Source organism: Babylonia areolata, chromosome 3 (genome assembly GCF_041734735.1).
Source record: "Babylonia areolata isolate BAREFJ2019XMU chromosome 3, ASM4173473v1, whole genome shotgun sequence".
In the NCBI taxonomy this organism is placed as follows: Eukaryota; Metazoa; Mollusca; class Gastropoda; order Neogastropoda; family Buccinidae; genus Babylonia; species Babylonia areolata.
In genome coordinates, this window is record NC_134878.1 from 13,027,910 (window position 1) to 13,045,605 (window position 17,696).

At 37.9% G+C, this 17,696-nt stretch overlaps 1 protein-coding gene across 1 annotated transcript; it reads right to left on the reverse strand.

Moving 5' to 3' along the window:
- Positions 1 to 246: 246 nt before the first annotated feature.
- Positions 247 to 17,696, reverse strand: LOC143279737 (prolyl 3-hydroxylase OGFOD1-like). Its single transcript, XM_076583862.1, has 13 exons — positions 17,452 to 17,696; positions 14,888 to 15,039; positions 14,152 to 14,198; positions 13,302 to 13,402; positions 12,522 to 12,641; positions 11,273 to 11,364; positions 10,551 to 10,679; positions 8,559 to 8,672; positions 7,805 to 7,884; positions 6,571 to 6,734; positions 5,746 to 5,874; positions 2,812 to 2,879; positions 247 to 2,183 (listed from the first exon to the last, which is right to left on the reverse strand). Exons 1-13 carry the CDS (start codon positions 17,600 to 17,602, stop codon positions 2,028 to 2,030), a joined length of 1,503 nt encoding a protein of 500 aa, XP_076439977.1. The 5' UTR covers positions 17,603 to 17,696; the 3' UTR covers positions 247 to 2,027.

Genomic DNA, 17,696 nt, shown 5'->3' on the forward strand with positions numbered 1-17,696 from the left:
GTTTTTACCCCGCCATGTAGGCAGCCATACTCCGTTTTGTGATTTGCATGTGTACTTTTTAACAGAATAACACCACCTGTGGTTTTGTGGTGATGAAGTAAATAAGGCAACAAGATGTCTGAAGTGTAAAAATGTTGGCTTTGTGAATGAGAAGCCTTTTGCATGTGAATTCATTCATACATCTTGGCATTTCATGACAGTTTTCAAACCGAAATGCAAAATATGACCAACTTACTCATCATTTATTGATATGGTTTTATTGACTTGACATGTGGTTACAGATCCATGACAAGAAGCAAAATGAAACGGAATGATGAAGCCAAGCAAAATATAAACTGCAGAAGAGTCTTTAAAATGCCATTCAGAATTGACAAGCCAATGCGTAAATAACTACCGTTCACATACTGGCAAGCTATATAGTGATATAGCTACAATTACCTCCTGCATAACCTTTAAAGTTTAAAAACACAGTCATACAACAAAATTACACCAGTTAACATTCACAAAATCCAGGTGATTGATGTATGGTGATTAACTGTACGATAAACTTTATAAAAAGACCCAGGAGAGGAAAGGACAAACATAAAACCTAACATAACTTGACCACCATTATGCTTTTTATCATATCCTAAATAGGAGAATACAGGTAGGGGACATCACTACACTAACACACTTTTGAGGGGGCGAGGGTACACGATGCTTACACTAACACCATCCTTGCCATGCAACATATTTTGTATGCCTTAGCATATTTTTGGGTTTGTAAAAAAACAACAATTTTGTACAGCAGCAACACTCAATATCCCTTCCTATTGTTTGTGGGCCAAAAGAGACTCGTACTCTCCAAAGAGACAACACCCCTTCTTTTGCTTTGAACTAAACTGTTGTCTGTAAATGATACAAATGTTTATCAAGAAAATATACTTCGATATTGTCGAGTAAGTTTGGGGATAATTTTCACCCCGTCTGAAGAGTTTTGTTTTTATTATAATTTGGAATCGTTCAAGGCATTACTGCAATTTCAAACAAGTAACTCCCCAAGCAATAGAGTTACATTACCCCTAGGTCTTTGTTGACCCACACTGCAAGGGCCAGGGTATAGGTTGTCAGCAAGAATTACAAGTTAATTTTGGGAGCCCTGGGATTTACACTAACATTTGATTTCATTGCTTTTAGTCCAGCCAACCACAAGGACCATATCAGGACTGCCCAACTAAATTAAAAAAAAAAAAAAAAATCAACTGTGCTAAACATAAAACTGTATTCACAACCTCCTGAATGTAAACCTGCCGTACACCAGATATGCAGGCACTCCAAAATGAAATACTGCTGAAGATTTCAAAAACAGTCTTGTGTAAAAGCCACCCAAACTTATCAACTGTAATGCGATATTTTGAAAATCATCACTGAACAAACCATTTTATTTTTCATGTCAATATTTGAAAAGAGTACAAATAAACATAACATATAAAATCAGTACGGAAACCATGAATCCACAATTGGGAAATATCCATACAAGTCATCAAAAAACGAAAATAATAAGTCAACAGCTTGTACTTAAAATGAGGTAGAAATGCACGAAGTTCTTTTCATTCACCCACTGACCAGGTTGACACTCCTCAACCAAACCTTGATAGGTTACAAATATCCTCTCATTCTCTAACCTCTCACACTGATTCAGACACCACTCAATCAGACTTTGTAGGTTACAAATATATGTCCGTTTTCTTACCTCTCACACTGATCCAAAAAGCCCACTGTTCAACATAACAAATGTATCGTTTGTAATCATACAGGAAACTACATCATCATTCAAACCTATATATAATACAAGAATGCACCTACAAGCACACACATACTTGATCTGCTCATTCAACAGCTTTATCACCACAATTGTTCATCATTCAGAATGGCAAGAATGTACCGTCTGTTGCCTTAAAACACACAGATCCGAATGTCACTCTGGTATCAGTCTCGCACACCACTCATGCATACCATTAGAGAAAATTTCTTAAAGGAGAATTCTTTCAGTCGGCATTCTCGTAATACGTAGCAGAAATGGCATAATACTGTGATTCTTTGGCCTTGGTGGCTCGGTGGTTGATGTGCTTGATAAAGCGCAGTGTTTCCCGGTCTTTGTAGACAAGGGCCAAGCTGTTTGGAGATGGCTCTGCTTTCAACAGCTGTCACACAAAAAAGAAAACAAACTTGTGTAAGATCTACATGTCTGTGTTTGTGGGCAAGAGATTAATTTCATTTTATAACAGAATGACCCAAATCTGCAAATCAACAAAGTAAAGTTACTCCCTAAAGATACCTGCATCCAAAACTAGCTTTTAACTTCTTGTAATTTGTTCAAAGCAGGAAGAGGAGTGACAGTGGAGACAAATGTAACTTTTCATCTTTCGCACACAGTTCCTATATATATATATGTTAGTGGTTCTTCAGTTTATAAAACCGTGAAAATACTACTGTTGTTACTTTGTACATTGTACCCTAACAGTTGTTGTTACTTGGTATCCTATGCCCAAACAAGAAACAAACGATCAAAGTCTCTATATTCTTGTGTGTGTGTGTGTGTGCTTGTGTGTGTGTGTGTGATATATGCAGCATTCAAACAGGAATTTAGTTTCTATGATCTGCAAGCAGTTCAGACTGGAACTCGAGTTATGAATCATCAATATCACGATCCCTCCTGCTATATACCACGGTGTTAAAAGTTTGCTGACAGTTATACACACAATGGGTTCATGGATGAATGATCAAGGTTCACACAACACAAACGAGTATAATACACTTTTCTCTACATACATCAGAATCTTCTTCAACAGCGTCCTTGGCCACATAGGACATGTAGCCACCACTTTCTGCAGACCATTCTGAAAACACAAAATGAACTTTGTGAGTGGGAGATATGTAATGTTTGATCAAACATGTACTTTATTTAAATAATGTTTAAAAAAAAGAAAAGAAAAGAAAAAAGGAAATTTTCTATCTAAAATTATGTTTAAATAACATACTTACCGTGACCCAACTAGTGCAGACTCCGGCAAGGGGTCTGACATTCCTGTCCTGTGCAAACTACTATCCGCCTATGCGGAGAAAACGAAAGCAACTACAGCCGATAACCTCCCGGAAGTAGGTAACCTCCCCTTTGTCCCGCTGGCTAGCGCCCTCTTTTTCCGGCAGCCATCATGACTCCTGTTCCTGTGCTCTTCATATGGCTAAGTTTTTTCGTATTTTCTGTCTGTCTGTCGATTCTCTGGCAAAGATTATAATAATAATGATAATAATAATAATAATAATAATGATAATAATAATAAATAAAAATGAAATCAAAAAACAATAATGATAATAAATAAACAAGTAAGCAAATAAATGTAAAACATATAGACACACATGCATAACAGATAAAACAGGCAGTTTCACAGATAAGAAAGCACAATCACACATGAACCCTGATACACGCACACACCATCTCCCAAATTACCCTGCACCCCCCCCCCCCCCCCCCCCCCAATTCCTAGGCTACGTATCGCAGCTTCCATAGCACACTCACTCACTCACTCATACAAGCACACACACATACCCCCCCCTTACACACTCGTGCACACGCACGCACACACACAAATCCACACGCGCACATACACACACAGGCTGCCAATGATTGGCTGCAAGAGGGGTAGGAAAAAATCTGATGCCAGGAACGTGGTGTCTAGTGTGTTGCTCAGTTTACTGTATTTGGAAAAGCCCACAGAGACTGTTCGTTTTGAAGAAATTTGCACAATGGTTGTTTGGAAATGATGCCAATATTTGTTTGATTTGCAAAGCATCGGGCTCTACCTTTCATGCTAGACTCTCGGCCGCTCCCTCTCTCTACCTTTATTTCTTTGAGGTGATCGATGGTGTGATGGCCTTTACCTGTTCTTTTTGGTATTCTTGGACTTTTCTGAGGATTTCCAATTTTCCTAGATTTAGGCCACTCATTGTTGTTGCGTTACCAGCAAGTCTGTCAGCTCGCTCATTTCCCTAACACCTGCATGTCCCAGGCAATAAGACTATATATGTTTTTGAATCTGAAAGTTGCGCGTTGCCAAATGCCACTCTGGGCTTCCCATTCCACTTTTAATTTTCTGTATGAGGTTCACTGAGTCCGTTAGAATCATGGCATGTTGGTTTCGAAGCATGCGGACAGATGACTGCCACTGGAGAGCATGTGTCACAGCTTCAACTTCCATCGTTAGGCTGGAGGTTGTGACTTTGTAGACAGCATTCTCTTCCCTAATTGTTTTTCCATTTTGTTTCGCAGTGAGTCCACAACTGAACTGGTCTTTGGTGACTGAGCCATCAATGTATATGATGATGTCCTCTTCTTTACTGTTTTCTTCTGTGAGTTGCTTCACTTCTGCATCAACTTTGCACTCTGGCCATTCCCGACAATGTCTTCCTAGAGTGGATGAAATGGCTGTCTTGAGTGCTTTGTAATTATTTATTTAGTTTTTAATCTAAATAGTCATTTACTCAAGGCCTGACTAAGCATGTTGGGTTACACTGCTGGTCAGGAATCTGCTTGGCAGATGGGGTGTAGAATACATGGATTTGTCCAAACGCAGTGACACCTCCTTGAGCTACTGATACTGTCTTTAAGTTTACGGTCCTGATAACATACATTGCTCTAAGATGGCTCCCACTCCAGCATTGTTTCCCTAAGGGGTAGCCATAAATAGCTCACAATGTTAAACAATATTTCCAAACCCCCTCAAATTTTTAGAAAGACTATTTCGAACATGGCTGTTGCCAAAGCATTCTGTCGTTTCACATGAAATCAACTTTGTGCAAGATCCAAAGGATATTAAAAATGTTCTCTGCGTTCATTGGAATAAGAAGAAATTTTCTATCTAAAATTACGTTTAAGAGAGAAAAAAAAGTATTTTCTATTCAGGTAAGTTGTGTAATATATCGTTCAGACTAAAAAGAAAAAAACAATCCAAAGCAACAACAAAACTAACCTGGTGCAGATCTTCCTCTCAGCTCTGTGCGCACTCACTCACTCACACACACACAATCTGCATAATATGAAAACGAAAAAAGTAGAACTGCTAATAAGCAGCCTGTAATAAGAAAACAGCTGTTTTTAATTGATCACTAATGGTTGATTCTGGGAAGGCAGTCAGCACAATACACGTATTTAGAAAGCAGCTTGAGGTAGACACACTAAAAGAACTTGAAGGATAATCTCATGATGACCATGCAGATTTAGAGTGTCAACATCAAGCAGGAAACTAGTCTGTTAGTAGCCGTGGTGATTTTTTTTCCACAGATTTAACCAAATAAAATTCTATACTTTTTCAAGACAAGACTAAAAAATTTCCATACTATAACCAAAGCCAATCTGAATATAAAATAAAGTGTGTTTGTTATACTACTGATAAAAGTAATCAGCGGATATGCTGGTATCAAAATTCAATTTCCACCACTTTTATTTGTTTATATGTTAGGTTGTTTCTGTTTCTTTTTAATCCACCTCTTTGTTGAATGGTACTGGTCGAGGGTTTCATTCAATTTCCAAGACGTTTTCTGAACCTGAAGGGAAAAGCATATTTTCCCAAGAATTCTCCAGCCCTGGACAAAAAAAAGAAAAAGAAAAAGAAAAAAAGAAAGGTTCTCACAACTTTTCCAAGTCTCTCCTCTAGACATGCATGACATTGTATGAAGCCTAGCCTGCAGAATGGTTAGGAGACTCACCCTTTCCTCCCACAAACAGAACAATGTCCAGGGCCATCTCCCCTACAAGGGGGTCTGTGTCGTGCAGCAAGGTGTAGCTGCCGTGCTTGAACCTCTGCACCTCTACCCGGCACTTGGCGTTGTCCCCTCCTGCAAACAGACCCACACATGTGTACACAGTATTTCATTATCCACATACATGCATGCACTCCCTGACACACACACACACACACAGCCACCCATCCACAGAGATGCCAAGCCCTGTGAGATTTTCAGTTTTACGTCTATTCACTAGAAGTGTTATTAGATGGAGCCAAACCCTGTCAAGTGTTTGTAGGAACAATCAGAAAATTTGGTAGGAACAATTTGAATTTGGTAGGAACATTCTGCATTTGGTAGGAACACTTGGACTCCAAGCCACATCAGCAAACGTACATTTTATCTACAAGGCATACAAACACTTGGGCCAACCTGCAATACTGTGTGATAGCTATGATTAAGCTGACTGGTCCACTCAATGCTGTTTCAATGTAAACATGCACACAATTAGCTGAGCATCATCACATGAGACCAAGGTAAGTAGTAACTACCCTGGCCTCGTAAGCAATAGGTCTAGAGCGTATGACAGGAAAGTATATGACCATGCTACGTAGTCAAAAATGAACTTGTCAGAACAACTTTGACGTTGGTGTTAAGTCCGAACAAACTGCAATCGAACGTAACACAACATGGTGAAAAATCTTAACAGTAGGCATCTTTGCATGCATGCACTGACCCCCACCCCCCAACACACAAACAGCTGTACCACACACAAACACTACAGCTACACTGGCTGCCCACACTCACTGGCATCACTGGCGCCAGCCTCCCCCGCTTCCCGAGGGCTGCTGATGTACAGGTGCAGACCCGTCATGGCACTCAGCACCAAGAACATGGCATCCGACTGCAAGACCTTCAGGAAGCTTTCAGCTGTTGGGGGCAGGTGGTCCGCCAGACACACATCATAGTTCCTGCACATGCACAGCCCCTTGTTGTACAACTGTTTCTCAAGGAGGCGTCACTGCATTCAAAACAAATATATGCTACACCACATCTGCTAGGCAGATGCCTGACCAGCAGCATAACCCAACACGCTTAGGCCATGAATGTATGAATATATATATATATATATATATGTGTGTGTGTGTGTGTGTGTGTGTCCCTATCAAAGTGGATTTCTGCAGAGTGGATTTCTGCTACAGAATTTTGCAAAGGACAACACCTATCTTGCCATGGGTTCTTTTTCACCGTGCAAAGTGCATTCTGCACATAGGACCTTGGTCTACTATTTCATCCAAATACGTAGACGCTCAATTTGATTTTCCAAACTTGGGAGAAAGGGTGAGACTGGAATTCAAAATCAGACCCTGATGGACACTGTGTTGGCAAATAAGCACCTTAACCTTTCTGCCACCCTCCTTTCTTCCTGTGAACGCACAGCACCAGTTGTATTGTGTGTCTCTGTATGATGGAGACTGGCATTTCAACTTTATTATCTCACATGAGGAATTCGGCAAGGTGCACAATCACAACATAGACAAGGTTTCAACATGGAAATATGATTGTAAAAACAAATCCATGATTCCAAGTTAAGATGCTGAATAGCAGCAAAAACAGATTGCTACATCCCTTTCCTTTCTTTCTCAGACAGAAATGTTCTACATAATGGAGATGAATGTTCAAATATATTCAACAGGTGAACTGAACAGCTCATGAAGCGTGACTAACATTGTTAAGCATTCACAAAAAATTGCCCGAAGTCACAAAAATGGAAACTGATCCAGAGTTGCAATTGTCAACCACTGAATTTGTGTCTTGTACCTCCCTCCCTTGGTTTTGTTTGGTTTGGTTTCTTTCCCCACAAACATCAAATGATGAACATCTTTTAAGTTGCTGCTACAGGGATTTACTGGAATGAAAATATCCAGTCTATCAATGAAGCATGGTTTATGTCAAGCTGAGGGAAAGAACAGACGTGCTAGCTTGACGCTTGACAAAGACATGACAATGCTGAATGGACACAGAACACAACAAGAGATACCGTTTGTTGGGAGGCCCACGGTGGGTCCACGTCCTCTCCTGATTGGACAAAGCTGCCAGCAGCTGTTCATATTTCTCCTCCTGAAATCAGCATTAGAATCACCTCTAAATACTGGATCTAACGCACTGACATTCTTAACAAGAAATACAACGACTACAAATAATAATGGATATTACATAGCACACTATCAAGAAACCTGCTCTGGGTGCTTTACAAAACACATGATATTATACATTACACTATCCATCAAAGTTACAATGGACAATTACGAAAATAAATTTGTGAACCTGGACCAGCTGGATAAAGGCAACAGTGGCACACTAAGAGTCCCACTGAAGACTTTAAAATGCTTTATTAGGCAACATTATATCAAAAGTCACTTAATAAGAGCACACATACAGCATGAATTTTTTTGTCTATTAGTATTACAGTGAAAAGACATTACATTAAAGAATAAACAAAGGAGCATGAATTAAGTTTGTCATTAATGCATACACATACACAAGTCAAGGTATGTATTTGTGCCTGAGAAAGTGAAATTAATGAACCATATGACAATAATGTCCAACCTAAGTATTAATGATCATTTCTAGGCTTCCCCAAATGTTCAAATGCATGCTTGGAAAAACTACATAAACTTTTACTGTCTTTTTTCACAAGCACATGTTACATTTTCCCTAAGGGAAGTTAGAAAAAAAAAAAAAGCAAAAAAAAAAAAAAACCTTCAGAAAGACTTGACAGGTGCTGCACTTGCCTTGAGAAAGTTGGTAAGTTCCAGCTCTGACTCTGCTTCAAATCTTTCTCGAATCTCATTCTGGATATCCTGGCTCAGGTAGACAGGGTTGATCCAGTCAAAAAACTCGTCATCCTTTCAGAAACACAACTGATCGACATGTACATCAGCTTGATGGTAAACTAATAAATTCTAATCCAGAGTGACAAAACACTGATATAAAAGTAGACATGAATGGTACATTTGTGGGCGCTAAAACAATACCATTAAAAGTTTTAACTGCTTCTTCACCATCAAGCTCCTTCAGGCAAATATGACTAGACTGTGCTAAGAATGTCAGCCATTCCACCTGGTCTATCAAAGTATCATCTTCAGATAACAACGAATTGTGTAAAAAAAAAAAAAAAAAAAAAAAAAAGGATAACAAGTAGTTCAAAACTACACACAAAAAATATTCTTAAAAAAGCCCAAAATTTCTTGGCAAATAACACTGTTGAATGGACAGCTAGTGCCCATCCCAGTGTTCATAATATAACTACCTAATCGCCTTAGCAAACAGTACAGGCAGTATATGGAAAAGTCAGAAAAAAGTGTCAAGGTTTGTTGGTAAAGAAAAAGAAAAAAAGAAAAAAGAAAAAAAAAGAAGAGGAGGATGGACTGGGAAGGAAGAAAAAGCACACTAAATGGAAAGAAGAAGAAAAAGAAAAAAAAAAAAGAAAAAAAAAAAGAAGAGGAGGATGGACTGGGAAGGAAGAAAAAGCACACTAAATGGAAAGAAGAAGAAAAAGAAGAAAAAAAAAGAAAAGAAAAAAAGAAGAGGAGGATGGACTGGGAAGGAAGAAAAAGCACACTAAATGGAAAGAAGAAGAAAAAGAAGAAAAAAAAAGAAAAGAAAAAAAGAAGAGGAGGATGGACTGGGAAGGAAGAAAAAGCACACTAAATGGAAAGAAGAAGAAAAAGAAAAAAAAGAAAAGAAAAAAAAAGAAGAGGAGGATGGACTGGGAAGGAAGAAAAAGCACACTAAATGGAAAGAAGAAGAAAAAGAAAAAAAAAAAAGAAAAAAAAAAGAAGAGGAGGATGGACTGGGAAGGAAGAAAAAGCACACTAAATGGAAAGAAGAAGAAGAAGAAAAAAAAAAAAGAAAAAAAAAAAGAAGAGGAGGATGGACTGGGAAGGAAGAAAAAGCACACTAAATGGAAAGAAGAAGAAAAAGAAAAAAAAAAAAAAAAAAAAAAGAAGAGGAGGATGGACTGGGAAGGAAGAAAAAGCACACTAAATGGAAAGAAGAAGAAAAAGAAAAAAAAAAAAAGAAAAAAAAAGAAGAGGAGGATGGACTGGGAAGGAAGAAAAAGCACACTAAATGGAAAGAAGAAGAAGAAGAAGAAGAAGAAAAAAAAAAAAAAGGCAGAAACAAAGAGAGCAACAGAAAACAGGAAATTTCTAGGACAGAATTTCCAGAAGGTGGGGGAAAGTTACTTATACAGAAAGACCCCCAGCATACCACAGGAGGGAGGAGGGGGGAGGGCTTCTGCCCCTAACATTGGCAGGTACAGTTCAATTCAGTTACTCAAGGAAGCATCACTGCGTTCGGACAAATTCAGATACGCTACACCACATCTAATAAGCAGATGCCTGAACCAGCAGATTAACCCAACGTGCTTTGTCAGGCCTTGAGGAGAAAAAAAAAAGAGAAAAAAAAGGAAAGAAAAGAAAAGAGAAAAGAAAAAAAAAGTGCATAAACAAATAAATGGATACATCATTAAATTCATGAATAAATACATAAACAAACAAATAAACAAAAGACATAAAATCTAAGCACACAGATAATGAAATAAAACAAAACGCAGGGATTTCTTTTTAAATGAATGAATGAAACTAAAAGACAAGACACAGGTACAGACACAGCCAAACGTAACCAACACTGATGACGGCTTGTTCCGCACAGTCTCAGAAGACAGACCTGTACACATGCCAACAACAGAGCCGTGGCACAGGCAGCCATGGGAAACCCACCTTGATGCTCCCACAAGCGCTAACTGGCATTGGCGGCTCCACGTAGGGTGGGGGTCGTCTGACAGGAGGTCCATGAAACCAGCCACTGATGGCCAGCCGTGTTTTGTCCTCTGCCAGCACTTCAGCCACCTGCGTCAGCAAGCACAGAGATTTTTCTTTTTTAACAATACAATTTTTAAATCTAAATTTTTGAAAAAAAAACAACCAAAAACAAATACAATCCCTCAAGCAACTGATTTCCAAGTTAACTGTATCGATAACCTGGGATAAAGAAGGGAGGAAGGAAGTAAAATACTGTTTTATAACCAAACCTTTTTTTTTTTTCATTTATCTTCTTTTATCTTGCTGCAGTCCTGACAAAGGTTTGAAGCATACTTAAAACTGTGTTATAAATAATACCATACACACACACACTAAAAAAAAAAAAATTAAAAAAAGCCAACAATAACGCCATACCTGAAAAAGGAGCAAAAATAACATGAGACAAACTGCACAAACTCCAGTCACATTTTTTGTCATGTTTTAACACTGGAATGACAGGAAAAGAAAGTGAACATAAAAAAATATAGTTAAGCTGAGAAAACTAGTTTTAACAACTGAATGATGTAAACATAATGAATACTATTTATAGAGAGTGCAATACGTGAACTACTTGGCATCTGCTGCCAAGCACTATGTGCAGAAAGCAGCCCAGCAAACTGCTCTTGGTCTCAGACTCTTACCTGATGAAACGATCCAGGTGACACCTCAAAGAACAGAAACAAGTTCTTGGCTGGTACGATGGACTTGACAATGTTGTTTGGTTGTCCTTTGTCTGCGGAACAGAAAAACGCGATTGCAGGTGAGTGGCACAGTAAATGGGTCAGTCAGCAATCATTACTGTGTGCAGCCAGTCCCAAACAATAAAGCTTAGTTACCACAAATTGTAATGCACTGCAATTCTCCATTTATAAATACACATCTTAGGTTTATCAGTCAGCAGTCAATCTGACTGAGCAAGAGAACACACTGTACCCATGAAACAAAAAGATGGTTGGTTTCTTCATCTGACTTTGCATCTGTTATATCACTATCAAGCTCACAATACAAAAAATTCATCTTTTGCCATTTAACAGAATTATAAAATGAACAATGAGATCAGTAACAAGAATTAATAAGTAACCCAGCAACCTGGCAATGACAGGTGTCTACAAGACATACAGGTGTAAAAATGCTTTCGAGTCAACCCCATACAAATATGAAAATAACTGCCCTTGTTCCATTAGTTTGATATTTTATCTTGTTGCAGATGGAAACTCACTTAGCTGAATAACAGTAAATATGGGTTTACGGTCAGGTGACCCAAACTGTTCGCATGACATACTACTGTGTGAACAAAATTACTGGCACAACAGTTCTTCTTCTGCCTTCTCTTGGCTAATTTTATGGCCCATCCACTGCTACCCACTTTAACGATTAAATCAAACACTCAAGTTTCAGGGTGAAGAGCTGACTGATGCTTAAAAGCCAAACGCTAAAATGTTAAAACATGATCAGCAAAGACTAAAATTCCCACAAATGTGACCAAAGAAAATTCAGTACCTTTTCCAGGCCCTTCTAGACCAAACTGAAAAATGTCCATAGCAAGCACAAAGTCAAACTGAATGAAATATTCTGCTATACTATTAATGAAAGACATCAGTGGGTAACCTGATATCACTTTTCTTTTGTTTATATGTTTGTTTTTGTAATCACACAGAACTCTTTGTTAAATGGTTCTGGTCAAGGGTTTCATGATTAGAATTCAAAACTGAAAAAAAAAAAAAAAAACAACAAACAATATAAACTTTTCCAGACTGTGAAGAGCAAAACATAATTTTCCAAGACTTTTCCTACCCTTGAGATGGTTTTCTCTTTTTTTCTCCCCCAAGACTTTTCCAGACTTGCAAATCTCTGTATGAACCCTGAATATTTCTGTGTTTGGCCACTCACCATCAGTGTCAAACAAGTCCAGCGTTCCACCATCCTCCTGACACCAGGAGTCAGGGACCAGGTAGTAGATGTAAGCAATGTACCGCTCCTCCAGTTCATCATCATGGCACAGCAGCGTATCTGTAAGTCAATGGTTTACACCATTAAGTCACTCAGTAACGAGTGCAATAGCTGAGATCGGAAAAATCTCCTCCCTTTTCCCACCAGGGGCTGTTACCAAGATTCAAACCTAGGACCCTCAGATTGAATGAGTCCAATGCTTTAAGTTTAACCATTCGGCTATTGTGACTGTCGTGTCTGATCCAAGTTAGTTATATTACTTGTAGATTCATGTTATGTGTAAACACACATGTGAGCCAAAAAGTGGCAATATTAAGAAATCATAGATCAAAAAGAAATCCTAGCAGATGTTAAAAAAAAAAAAAAAAAAAAATGAGCAGCAGAAGCCAGCTACAGTATTCAGTATGCAGCACCATTTCTTTCAATTTCAGTACAATTCTTTTTCTCTTTGAAATTTCATCTTCCACTACCACCACCACCACCTTTTTTTTTAAAATAAATCAAATGTTTGCCACGACTCACAGGAATTCTTGAATGAACTGATCATTTCTGTTTGGTTACTGTCTAAAAACTTTAATTTGGCTCTTCATGTCCACAGAAATCCTAAACATTAAACAGGTCTAATAACTCAACAGTAACAATAAAATGAATGAATAAAAGCAAACAAAACCCTGAATTTATTTTTTCTTTCTCTATAAAGTAAAACAATAAAAAGATTACCTGTATAATCATAGTTGGAACAGAACATATCCACTTTGTCATTGAGAGGAAACCTTGTGACATCACGAAACCATGGCAACAGCTGCTCTTGCAAAATATCTCTGAAATATGATAATAAGAAACGATAAGTTTACACCTAGCTGCTTGTAAAGTTAGATATAGAAAAAAGAATAAAAACATCATACTGATAAAACAAAAACAACTTTTGTCACACAGAAAGAATACTAAACTTTTACAGCATAACAGGACCGTCTAATGTGAAAAAAAACAAAAAAACCTGAACCCCCCCCCCCCCCCCCCCCGAGATGAACTTTGAAGTGTGGCTGCCTAAAGTGTGGGTGTAAACGAAAACCTGTCAATACATGTAAAAGCTCACTTGCAGAGATAAATGAAGTTGGAGCTACAGACAAAAAATGTAGAGAAGCAGCAACTGAACCAAATGTTTCTACACCCAAGTGAGTGAGTGAGTGAGTGAGTGAGTGAGAGTGTGTGTGAGTGTGTGTGTGTGTGTGTGTGTGTGTGTGTGTGTGTGTGTGTGTGTGTGTGTGTGTGTGTGTGTGTGTGTGTGTGTGTGTGTGTGTGTGTGTGTGTGTGTGTGTGTGTGTGTGTACACATGTATAAATGTGTGCTTGTGTGTGTTCTGGCTGAAAGTGTGGATGAAAATCCTTCGGTTTAAGTCACTTTAAGAAAGCAAACATGGTATCCCAACACCTAACATTGTCAGCCTTTTTAAAAAAAAAAAAATTTTAAGACTCATAATTCATATGTTCTTCTTGTCTACTGTATTTTATGTTCCTCAGTACAGCTGAGTTAAAGAACCTCTGATTATATTAATCTGATAACCATTTACCTAAAGATGTTGATACAGGGTGAATTCACATGCTTCAGCTCCATGCTCTGAAACAAAGCAAAACAAACAAACATCAACTTTCTCCATATTCTTTCAATGTTTAATATTAATATCTTACCCAATTTTTTACATTCAGAAGAAAGATGCGAAAGTCTGGAATAGAAAATCCTGAGACCTGACCAGCATGCATCAGTAAGCATCTGTTCTGCTTAAACTAGTTAAAGTCATCAACATTATGGGTCCTGTGGCCTTTTATGGCCATAGCAAATAAGGGCAGTGAACTCATATTCACCGTGCACAGGAAAGTGTCTGTGTGAGTGTGTATAAGTGAGTGAGTGAGTGAGTGTGTGTGTGTGTGTGTGTGTGTGTGTGTATGTGTGTGTGTGTGACAGAGATTTTCTTTTGCACTCTCAAGATTTTTCTCTCCAGAAATTTGCCTAATAACTCAGCACAAATCATGTTTATGAATGCACAAATTTGACATGTGCTTAATACATGCTGATGTGAGAGGGGTCAGCAGACAATGAATCAACTTCAAGTGATGTACAATATACATGATGGTGACTGCCATTTTGAAATGGGCTGTTTTCTCCCTTTCTGAGTTTGACGTTAAAAAAAATAAATAAACAAAGTACAAATTGAAAAGAAAAATGTCTCCAAACTGTGACAAATACAGCAGATATTAAGAACATCAAATAGTTATTAATTTTCTATTTTTAACATATTAAAACTGTACCTGTTTGAATTTGTACAGGTCATTGTTTTTCTCGTTCATGTCCAGACTTGAAAGCTCCACAATCAACTGCTCAAGGTACTCTTTATCAGGTACGAAGTTGGGAAGGGAAGCATGGCGGAAAGGTGTTGTAAAAACCTCTACACCTGTATGCTCTGAAACACAGCATTCAAACACTTGTAAATATTCTATAATCTAATCAAAGAAAACAAAAATATACATCTGTTGTACAGATCTCTGCTGCTTTAGTTTAATCAATTTTAAGCAAAAGTAATGATTTTACAAAATCTGGAATCAGTTCCATAAACAAACATCCATGCACTGCAACCACAGATTTACAGTTAGTTTTCTTTCTTTATGCCTCAAATAATGCAGCCAGCAGTCAACACACTCAACAAATTCAATTGTATGAAAAAGTACTCTGTACTAACTCTAATAAAAATTTCACTTTCACCGTCCATAATATGCAACACTCACCCAAGTCATCAATCTCTCAATTGTTCTCTTAGGATAATATAAGTATTGTTCAGGCCACCAAATGATAAACTAATGATAAAATCAAAACATGCAAGCAATCATATGATATTGGATTGCCTGAGGATCAGTAACACACCTAGAAAAGGTAACCACCTGGTTAGGTGGTGCCTGGATAAAGAACGGGAAGGTGGAGAGAATCAAAGCATGACAGTGACATATGCAAGGACATGTTAGTCTCACCCCAATCCCCCATTTTTATCCTACCACACAGTGGCTATTTTATGACGGTTGGGTTAACTTCTACAAGAAAACAGCATTCCCTTACGGGCTTTCTAAGCCAATCACAGAGCGCATTGATGTTCGCCAATCACAGAGTGGGATTTTGCATTCAAAGCTGAAGCATTGTCAAGATGGAGCTCACTGAATGAAGGAGCTAGTTTTACTAGCAACATTGAATTTTCATACCACTTTCAAACTTTAAAAAAAAAAATGTAATATATCAAACATTTGAATTATTTAAATCCTAACCTTATCGGAGATACCCTGTTAAAGGGATGGGTGGACATTAAATAACAATCCATGACTTTGACACTACAACAGCTGCATCACGCCTAATCAACTATTATAGTGTTTTGTTTGCCCCTGATCACCTTGTCTTTCCATTCCCTAAGTATTAAAGTATATTGATCAGTAACAAGACAATAGAATCAGAAGGGAACATAGATGGTAATAACAAAAATTGGGTGTCAGGATCTGCATGAAGTACCAAGCTTTGTGTCGTTCTGAGATCCAGGCCAAGCTACTTTTAAAAAGAAGTGAGGAATTCCAAACTGACCACTGGAAAACGACCAAATTAGAGGTGTGTTCTGGTGATTTCTAGCATATTGATCGATGACAAATTATCAGCTGTTGACTGTAAACTGACATACTAGACTGTTTTGTGAAAATCTTTGCAGATGATACAAAGATCTATGAGGAAGTAGATTCTGATGTTGGTAGATTGAAATTACAAGTTAGTATTGATAATTTAGTACACTGGACTGATAGATGGCAAATTAAATTTAATAGCAATAAATGTAAAGTTTTACACGTAGGCAGAAATAATCCACATTATAAGTATTATATGGATGGTACGGACTTGCAGGAGACTTCATCGGAGAGAGATCTTGGAGTCATCGTTGACTCTGGTCTCTCTTTTGATGTTCATGTTAATGAAACCATTAAAAAAGCCAATAGACTGACTGGAAAGTTACTTGGAAATATACAGTGTAAAAGTAAAGACATAATGGTGCCATTATTTAAGTCATTAGTCAGGCCAGTCTTAGAATATGGGAATGTTGTTTGGAATACGGTTTAGTGAAACATATAGACAGTATTGAAAATGTTCAATGAAGATTTACTAAAAGAATCATTGGCTTTGCTGATATGGACTATGAAAATAGTTTGCAAACACTTCAGTTACCTAGTTTAGAATATAGAAGACTGCATGGTGATTTAATAGAGATGTATAAAATGTCACATGGATTATATGACAGCAGAACTATAAACTCTTTGTTTACATTGAATGAGAACAGTGCCACAAGAGGCCATTTCTACAAACTATTAAAAGTTTCAGTAAAAACTTCCAGATTTGCACATTTCTTTACTAACAGAGTAACAAATGTTTGGAATAATTTGTCACAAGATGTTGTTTCCGCAGGAACTGTGAATACATTTAAAAATTATCTTGATATTCATTTAAATATTTTAAAATACAAAACTCATTTACATATTTAATTTACTGATTTTTCAAGCACTGCGCACTCAATGTTGAAAAGTGTACCAGACATATGTGGGGACTCTCTTTTTCTTCCCCACTTCAAGCGGGCAAAAGGCTTTGTCAGGCCTGCACACCTTGATACTGATATGATATGATATGATATGATAAGACATGCGGATATCGCAAAGTTTCGTGACGGTAACTAGTTCTAGCACAGTGGCACGAGTAGACAAAAGCGCACGACTTCATTTTCATAAACTTAGTTGGGGAGGAATAACTGGGCATGCACGAATTCCTAGCCTGGATATTGTTGTTTTTTGGCAATACTCACCATCTTTCCATTGTGATTTTGACAGAAACGAGTCCGCAAAGTAACTCGCGAAATCTGGTGATCGAAACTGGCTGTTCATGTAAGCAGCCCTATGTGTCTTCTGAGCTTTCCGTCTAGGCTCGTCAGGATCAGTATTGTCTTTAGCACTCATGACCTTTTCTATGGTATGAAAAAACACAAAAATAAGCGATAAATAAAACTGAAAGTTCTACAACAAAAACACGTCCAGTTTCTCCAGCATGGCA

Bases quoted from the DNA above. Each gene is read 5' to 3' on its own strand.
- LOC143279737 (XM_076583862.1), bottom strand. From the start codon at position 17,602: ATGAGTGCTAAAGACAATACTGATCCTGACGAGCCTAGACGGAAAGCT. The intron at 5,875-6,570 runs GTGAGTGTGGGC...GTCTGTTTGCAG, and splicing joins GGCTGGCGCCAGTGATGCCA to GAGGGGACAACGCCAAGTGC. The intron at 2,880-5,745 runs GTGAGTCTCCTA...TTGTGTTTTCAG, and splicing joins TCTGTTTGTGGGAGGAAAGG to AATGGTCTGCAGAAAGTGGT.